Source organism: Ips typographus, linkage group LG16 (assembly GCF_016097725.1).
Source record: "Ips typographus isolate SLU linkage group LG16, UJ_Ityp_2.0, whole genome shotgun sequence".
NCBI classification, from domain to species: domain Eukaryota; kingdom Metazoa; phylum Arthropoda; class Insecta; order Coleoptera; family Curculionidae; genus Ips; species Ips typographus.
In genome coordinates, this window is record NC_138437.1 from 2,458,556 (window position 1) to 2,468,492 (window position 9,937).

The 9,937-nt window shown below is 32.9% G+C and overlaps 1 protein-coding gene across 1 annotated transcript in view; it reads right to left on the bottom strand.

Moving 5' to 3' along the window:
* LOC145738767 (uncharacterized) overlaps positions 1-9,563 on the bottom strand; it is a 28,672-nt gene extending 19,109 nt beyond the window's left edge. Inside the window, exon 1 of the mRNA XM_081993807.1 lies at positions 9,332-9,563. Coding sequence (XP_081849933.1) covers positions 9,332-9,392 — 61 coding nt within the window. The 5' untranslated portion in view covers positions 9,393-9,563. The remainder of the gene's footprint in view (positions 1-9,331) is intronic.
* Between the last annotated feature and the right edge of the window lie 374 nt (positions 9,564-9,937).

Consider the following 9,937-nt stretch of genomic DNA (forward strand, 5'->3'; position numbering starts at 1 on the left):
CAATTTGATAGATGGTGTATAGTTTTAGATAATCATTGTGGCAATAGGCGAAGCAATTCCGCAGTAATAATGCGGTTGCTGGTACTAAGTAACCTTCAACTTTGCTGGTAAATACGAGTAATGCATTTGTGTTTACCTTTTAGTGGTATGTATTACTAAATAAATTTCTCACCAGATGAAAGTTATGTGTATAAGATATTAAATGTCGAAATAATCCCATAGTACTGAGAACTTGTCGTTAAAATTAAAGTATTTAATTAACAATCATTGTTCTAAAATTTGAGCCAAATATGCGTGCTATTAGTGGTAGATGGGTGCGTGGGGTATTCACGTAATATGGTGTTTCATAACCGTACATCCACTAACATATTAGCATGCTGATTTTATGCAAGGTGAATCTCATCGCGTTCATTAATTGCCTCATTAAAATAATTACAGTAGTTTTTGGATATTGTTAGATAACTATCATATTTAACAACAGTAAATCAGTAAAACGATCGATTACGAATTGTGGTTCTGAGGCAACTCACCTCGACGTTAGAAATGCCATTTTTTATTTCAACCAAAGTCAACAAAGTTTTACAAAAAGCTTTAGGCTTGTCGCAACGCATTAAGACAATCAAAATTCGATTCTGCGGCCGTAAAGTAAAAGTTTCTTCACCCTAAATAATTATCATTCTTAGAGATGTCCACTGATCATAGTTTCTCAAATAGTTGAAAAAATTAAACCAAAAACCGCGAAATGCAATCAACTTAATACGTCAGTTATATAAGAATCAGGTATGAATGAACTTTACGGCCGATAAATAAATGGTCTTCAAACCGTTTAAACTGGCAGAAATTGAAAGTGTACTCCATTTCAAATAGTCTAAAGAGAACGTAAATGTGATTTACGTTGGAAGGTTATGTATGTAGCCCCATTATTATTACTTTAGAACCGCAATTTAACCATTCTGTTCATGCTTACATTTTTTATTATGTTTCTACCTTGATTTGTCAACTTGAGCAGTGTCTCCTGGAAGTCTAGTAGGATATTACTTTAATTGGTTATTTTTTGTCCTGTCAGATCCGGATCTACATATAAGGGATTGTTGAACTTTGTGATTCAAGAAACCGTGATATTATAAAGTAACCGCTGATTAAATTAAAAACAAATTGCACTTTCGTCAGGTAATCAACCGTGTATTCGTAATTAACAGCGTATAGTAGCTAGATACAGCTGAAGAAAAAAAAAAATTGGGACCTCCAATGGTTGTTGTCTTAAAGATGAAGGTCGCTTGATACTGGGCGTGGTGCCCAATGACCTTCCATTCGCTAGGCATATCCGTATGCATGTTTTGTTTAAAAGTTGCTATTAATTATCACTTTAACACTGTATCCGAAGAAACCATGGGATTTTTCTGTTCTTACCCGAATGATAATTATATTTAACATTTCGTTCAGAACAACTTGAACGTTTATTTGTTCTAGCAAGGAAATGCATGCCGAATACTTTCGGTAAAAGCCAAGGTTAGCAAGGACGTAAGCTGCAATGAAAGTACATACCATGGTATGTCCACGATTTACAAGGTGTCTCCTACCAGAAATTTATTTCTTATCCCAACTTGTAAAGTGCATTAATCTGTTACGTGACCGTTCAAAGATAGATTATTAGAACGAGTGCAGTTAAAGCAGGTTACGAAACGGTGAACAAACATCTATCGAAAGTCGATTTTGTGTTATTTACACACTGAGATACCCACCGTGTCATTAAGACACCATATTATTATTGTATTACCTCTTTGCGTTCGCTTTAGAAAAAGTAAGTGGGTGTAGCCAATAAGTGAATGTATTATGTTGGAAGCAAGGCTTAAAGTAGGACTATTACCATTATTGTAGTTTTTTCTTTAGAATATGGAAACAGTGTAGATCCGTAACAAAAACAAAGACAAGAGTTTTCCATATTTGTATAGTCTGCTGTTGCAAATATACTTACTTGGATACTCAGAATTACTATAATACATTTTCTGAGCAATGTTTAAAAGGTGCCTTCTTAAGATCGCTCGATTACGTTGTTCTCGAAATAAAGTTGTTAGTAGTCTTTCCAGCCTATAAAGTATTCTTTAAGTGTTGATTATTAAAGTCACAAATTACGGAAGTAATACTAGGTTTAGACGTAGACTTTTTTAGTGTCTAAACTTGCTCTATAGACAGAAAGAAGAAAGTCTTTATATGGAACATATCATCTGGAGGGGTGTTTTTAATTAATAAAACAACACAAATCTTGTCAAAGCAATTTCTTTAGATTTTTAAACTAAAGCAGTCTTTGTCTTTGAATTTTAAATTCAAAACAAATTCAACATTGGTTGATCAATCTCATGAAATTAATGGTTTATTTTTATAGATAAATAAAGGGTCCGGAAAAAGTGCATCCAACACTAGACCTATAGCAAAAATAGGTGTAACAAGTTTACAACACTTTTTCAAAAACGCAATAATAACGGTTCTACAGCCGTTAAAGCTGAAATCTAGAAAAAATATGTAACATTAATTCAGGGATTGATTCTCAAAAAAAAATTCAAACATGCAATATTGCCAATTTTTGGTCCCAAAAATCTTTTGACTTTATGCTATAAACCCAGTTACAAGATACAGGATATGTCAAAAAAGTAAAATTCATATCCAACGATCATGTTGGTTTAACCCAAAGTCTTTGGTAGGTTTTACATTGGTTGACCTCTGTATGGATACTAGAATCGTTTTCTTTTATTTATCAATGGATGTGGAACTATACAGGGTTTTAAGAAAATTGTTCGATAATTTGGCGACTCCCAAATATGTCTTTAAAATCCTTGGAGATTCATTTTATTCACTGAATCTGACCATAAAAACGATAACATGGTATTAGAATTAATAATCTCATTATGGTTCAAATTGGCTAGAAAGAAGTTCTTAACCTAATAGGATTTATCGCAAGCATTAAGAAGTATAGCAAGCAAAATATGACAATCATACTTTGACATCAGTACTTTGCTGTTGAACAGACTGTATAATTTTGGTGAGTAAACACAGCAAAACACTTTATACCTTCCTTTTCAAAAAATTTGGCAGTTACGGATTTGCTATTAACAGCAAAAACAGTGAGTTGGCAACCGAATACAGATCCGTACTCAGAAAAATCCTTAAGTGAGAAACGATTAAATTATATTAATTTGAAACTGGTAATTGACTAAACCACTTTTGAGAAGATATATAATTTGTGTTTTTTAAATTTTTTTCAATGTAACGGTGCATAGTTGACCAACAGACAGACAAAACCACAACATCTTGGAACGAATTGAATTTGTGACGTAATCTAAATTTTTGTTTTCTAGGTATGGAAAAAACATTTTTATAAAGTAATATGAAACTAATTTTTAAGAAGAGGCTTTGGGTACCTTGCCTTCTCTGTCAGGCCGCCACTGTTTTACAGAGTGTCCAAGTTACAATTTAAAAAAAACTTTTTTGTTGTCATCTGATTTTTTGTATTATTGATCACATTTATTCCTTAGTTCTAAGTGGTGTATGCAAACTATGCTAATATGTTTATTTCATGAGTAACTTTCAAAATACGTAACATCGTTTCACCCAAATTCTCACGGAATTTTTAAGTGATAATAGAGTGATGCAATTAGAGAAGGTTTGAAAGAAGACATAATCGTGATGGAAGTAGCATAATTCTTAACAAATGCAAGAATCAATGAGGTTATGCATGATAGTTTTAGCAACCGCACGTTTATTTACCGGTTATTTATATATCATATTTTATTAAGAAGACAGGAGGATTACATAATAAGCATCTTACGCTTTAAAGGTCACTATCAATTATGCCGCTGTACATCATTTGGGTGTGAATGATATGTGTGTTAGTGGAGAAAGTGATTTTGGTGGCAAATTTTTTCGGCCTTGACCTGTTTGAGTTCGTGGAATAATGAAGGGTAATGCAAGAAAGTCATAAAGGTAATTTAGATTACTTTTACTGTTACGTTAGATGTTGTCTGTAAGTCTGACCGTATACTTATTATCGGAATTGTAATACTTTCACACTTTCATTGGAACTGTTTTGTCACCGACAAGAGTACTTAATTTCGTTTTCGTTTATTGTTTTGTCAATGTCCACTTTCGGTTTTCTTGTTCCTATGCAGTGTGTACGGTAGCTTGACAGTCTCCTCGATTTGCATGTAACATCGTTTAACGGGTGATTGTTGAATAGGTGATTTACATAAAACCAGTTTAGAGTGGTATATTTGAAATGATCATAATAGACACTTTGCTAACACTTAATTTATATGACCTACATTTAGTGCATTTGAAATTATCTGTTTTGATTATCTGTCTAAAAGACCTCTTTTTTTGCAACTAAGAGTTACGTAAAGTAGTTCATTTATATGTTTCAAGTTAGCATAAATTACCAGGAGGAACTAGGAAGTGCAATAAATATTTTAGTGGTTATTTTTCTTCTCTTAGGCCGATTAATTTAATATTGTTCACCTTGAGTGACAATGTGGAAATCACAAGCTTAAAGCTTATCTTACACAAACGCCGCTAATTAAGTATTAATTTCCACAATAAAATACTAAGAATACGAAATTTGTGACCTTTTCGTGTTGAGTAATGTTGGTTGTCTTTGACACGTAAATATTTTATTCAAATTTAAAATCATATAAACACTACTGATTAATTATGTGCCAAAAATATTAACCTATCATCAAGTCACGATGGTTAACAGGCATTTAAACTTCTCCGCCTATTAGAACTATTTAAGCTTTGTTTTGGCGTGTTGCGTAACTTTCACGTCACGACTATCTAAGTGATTTAAATTAATTTAATTTTTATTGCTTGTTTAAGCAGATTTTGATTCAAAATGCACGATTTCAAACTGTTTTTGTGATGATTCGTGACTAAACCGTGTCGTAACATGCCTTGAAATTTACCGATTTTGATGTAACACGTTTTGAAAAAAAAATCATTTTGTTAAGTAATTAGGTTTTACATGAAATTGGATTAAATGACTTCCTGAAAAAAGGTTCCCACAAAAATTTTGACGGAAACTGTATTTGTTTTGTTTTAAAGTTTTGGTCACAGTTTTTTCATTGATTACTTTTTTTAAGTGAACATGATAATATCAAACATCAACCACAAAAACGTAATGCGGATCGAATGTTGAAAAACCTGCGGAAATTTAAAGTTTCATTGTGTTGCAAGCCAAAAAAAGTTGATATCGAACAATTTACTGGATCGCCTTCATTGTGTCTAAAATATTCTTAAAGCTATTGTCCGTGACATTTAGTTCGTTTTTTTTCAACGCCCTCAGTAATTTAGCATCGATGAGCGGTAATTGGCGTTTACGTGACACCAGGAAGCTGAAACTGCCACAAATTTTTCATATTCTTTTATTGCGGATTTACGTTAAATAACTGGGTTGGGTAGTGAGACAAGGAGCCCGGAATTGATTTTTAAAGCTTTGTGTAACATCCTTGTAAATCAAGTTGGTTGACTTTTATTTAATTGGTATGGCTGACACTAAAATGCCTTGATATTTGCTACAACTGGTAAGAATTTCAGTTGGACACAAAATTGTGAACATAATTTTATTCAAGAACCGGTAGATAACATTTAATGCTTTGCATAAATGGAAACCCATGTCTCAACTGACTGAAATATTTCACTATTTATGGATAATTTATTTGAAGTAAAAGTGATTAATTTCGAAACCGTAAGGTTTTATGTAAATGCCACGCTAACCAACTTTATTTACAGGGTGTTTTTCCCTGTCCTTGTAGTGTCCCACTAATCTTCCGCAAAATCCGAATGCTTTCTTTGATTTCAAAACTTTTGCACTGCTTGCATTTCCTTCTCTTTTCCACCGTTTTCAGTTATTTGTAGCCGATTTTTGAAATTATATTCAAATTTAGCTTAATTTTACAGTAATTTTTAATTGAGAAATGCAGCAATTACTGTAAAAGCTAAATAAGTTACTAAATTCAAGAGAACGAAGTTTCTAAAGTGAAGAAAGAATTTAGACTTCGTGGTGCACTACGAGAAATTTGGAGGAGGAACCACAGATAGAAACACCCTGTAAATGAAGTTAAACATAGTTAGCATGCCTAACGATGTAGGTTTTAAGAGAGTTAGTTGTTTTTGGCAATCACTCTTTTAAATATTGTAAAATTACTATGTATATTTGAACTTGGCCATTTTAAAAATGCATTTTTTGGGGTAGATTTAGAGAGATGTAAACTTTGATTTTACGAACAACAACTTTGATTTTTTGTAACATTTTACTTCCAGACACCATATTCTCGAAAAGATTAAATTAAACAATTAATACAATATTAAAAATAAAAGCAGTCAGCTAAAGCAAAAATACACATAATGTAAAAAAATGGAGGTGCCAGTGTATTGGAACTATACAGGGTCCTGTATCTGAACTTCCTCGGAGGCATACAGGTTTATTTGTTAACTATTTGAAATTAAATTTTGGCTTAAAAAGACACATTTTAAAATTAGTGAGGCCTATACAGGATGTTGTAGAAAAAAATTAGCGTGTTCAAATTGCATTTTTTAAAGGGTACATTAAAGTATTTTTGGATAATTCTATTAGCTATAAGTAAGTTCTGTTAAATAAATGACACATCTAAAGTGCACCGTTTTGGAGAAAATGGCGACCAAATACCGACAGGTTTCACTTTCGAAAATGCGGAAAACTTAAAATATTTAATGTAGAGAAAAACTAAACTTGTCCAGTTTAAATTAAAGGTGGCATTATCAAATAGTTGATGAACGGGAAATAGGAATGTGCAAGTCATTTTCCTCTAAGTTCAATACTTTAGGTTATACGCTTTTTCGAAATTCTATCGTTATTTTCTGCAAAACTGTTCACTTTAAATGTGCCATTCATCAAATAAAATTTACTTATAGTCAATAGGACAAGCTAAAAATACTATAATACAGAGGGTTTCCCATATAAGAAAAATTCACTACCAAGCTTCCGAGGGAATTCATATAAGGGATCCTCTAAAGTCTAAACCATCAACGCTCTATTGCCAAACCATGAATAGTAACACCAATATTGAAAGAAACATACATTTTTCATTACCCTAATTACGTAAGTTCAACATTCCTTCTATAAACAATAAGGTAACTTTCTTTTTGCTAAAAATTTGCACGGTGATGCAAAAACCGCAAGCTTTTAGCTCTATTAATCATTGCGTTATCCTCTAATGTCAAGGAAATATGAATACCCTATTCATAATTTTTATTAAATTTACAAACGTTATTTGAGTTGATTTGCTTTTCAAATATGTACATTATGTAGTAGGCAGTAGCCCTAGAAGGAGGTCCCGGATTGACGCCTGTTTTAGAATGTGTTTTATATCAAAAAAGGAGATAACGAAAGGGGAACTTAAACGTGACGTAATATTCAGGGCCAGCAACCCACAATATGTTTTTTTTTTACTTTAGCGGAACACGAACATGTCTTGTGTGACACAAAGATATTGAGAGTCCAAAGAGCCACTTCGCAGACCTACTTAAAAATGTCATATTACCTAAAACATCCTATGTATTACTAGCAGCAGCGTAAATTGCCGCTCATTCTTTATTGTTTCGTAATGCCTTATTGTTTGATCTTAATCGAAATGATGAACTTATGTCATTAAATCGTAACCTTTACAAGCTAATTCGTTTGACGAGTGACAACATAATCCATGGGAGTTGAGTGATATAACAAATGGTGTTGCATATTAAATTGGTTTGAGATACACATTTCGGGGATAACCGTCCATATAAAAAAAATAAAGGTGTAGAAATTCTTCTAATGTGAATTTAAATAGCTTATAAAGACCATCCTTTGACCTCGAATATTTTTTGAATGTTATTTAAGGTTCCACGTTGGTGAATGGAAAAAGTAGGCGGTTCCGTTGTAGCTCTAGGGATTTCCTTAATGCGTTTTATCTTTTCATCGCATTTCATGATTTGGAAGCGACATTAACCTACATGCGTAAGGTAACGACCTTTCTAATAGTTGGTCGGCGTTCTTTTTATCCAAATTTGCGCACATGATCCTTATAGGGCGTAAAGAGTATAAGACATTTTAATGCAAACAATGCTGAAGTCCTTGACATATAAATAAAAAGAATTAGCGAATAGTTCTCTACGGCTGGCCTTGCTTTCTATAATCTGTTTCTTGCCGAGGGATAAACGGCGTTATTAATTTCTCTGGCGTCGGTTACTGTTATTATATTTAAATCGCTTGAAAGCAAAAGTTTACACTTTATCTCTAGCTCGTGTATATTTAAATGATCATTAAACAAATCTGCTGTTTTATTATTTCGGAAATCATATAAAAAGTAACAGCTGACGGTTGTTGTATATGCATTATAAAAATTTGTTTTCACTTTGTAAATTATGCGTATTGGCACTTCAGTTTGCTTCCTTGTCAGAAGTTCAAATTCAGTTAGAGAAAATATTTTTTTGGTTGAAAACAAATTAAGGATAATAAACGTATCACTAGACTTGTCATCGCCTAAAGGCAGTAAAGATACTAGTGAAATTTAACGCTATTATCCTGCAAAATGGGCCAGATCCATTAAGACGGTCATCATCAATATCTCTTTCATTCATATGGTTGTTTAAGCTTAAATATCTGGTAAGCAATGAGGCTAAGCCTTTCAGTTATGCAAAACTTCGATTTTGCATGTGTTTTGAAATCCTAACGCAGTTTTTTCACCTTAGAAATTTATTGTCAAATAATTTACGCTCTAGTTCCAAAAGTGTTATTTGATTAGCCTTGTAAGGTAATTTCGCAACCCGCGGGAATGTATAAGAAATTTATAGTTGCTTTTTTTATAAATTAGCCTTTATGTGAAAATTTAGCAATAATTTGATGTTATTGGTCACTGACATGGCAAATCCTAATTTACACGGTGGGAATGTGCGCTGATTTGAACTTGAGTAAAAACCAAGTCTGGCACAACAATGAGAATTATATAAGAAGACTAACCAGGATCTGGGTAAGGCGTTACTATTATTGCACATAACCACTTGCAGATGATCATTAGCTCCAGTCCACCTTGAGAATTAATTGATTAAACTGTATAATAATGAAAAGTGTACATTTATGGAAATTCTGGACATAAGATTATCACCAGCACCTCCAAAATTATATTCACAAATTCTAATAGCAGCGCAACACACTAAATGTATGCGTGCTTAGTGGTTTTAATTAATACACATACATGGCAAGAACGCGCAAAGCGTTGACGCGCCTTACGTATATTTTCAAAAATTAATAAAAAATTAAAAAACTTACCAAACAGTGAGACTTGAATAGCTGATAGCAAAATCGCGGAAACGACGTAAGTCGACACCATGATGCCCACTGTGCACTTAATATCCAGGGAACACTGATCACACGCAGGAGCTAATGCACTTCACCCATATAGAAATCGAAAAATTCTCCCCAAATGTGACAGCACAGTACGCGCTTAATGCATTGACTGGGTTGCCGAAGGAATAAAAGTGGTTCTTTAATGATTAGTGAAATGTCCCAAGTGGGGACCGAGAAGAGAAAACCTGAGGAACCCCCACTAGAACTCGAAGCGGTAACACATTGCTTGGTACTTATTGGTTTACGAATATACTGTTCTTGTATCAATCTATTATTATTAAGTTTTGATCAATTTTGTTTAGAAGCTGATTTTATTGAAGTCAAGGTTTTTGATGATTATAGTTTAATGAAGAAGCAAAGAAATTGTTAGATACTCCAAACATATTCTTTTGAAAATACAGGAGAAAACAACTTTTGTTTAGAGTTCCACTCCAAGAATGCTATTTATGTTATATTATACGTGCACTAAGTAACAGTTTAAATTTAGGTTGTCAGAATAGTAGGTGTCACGTTCTGGGACAAAAAATG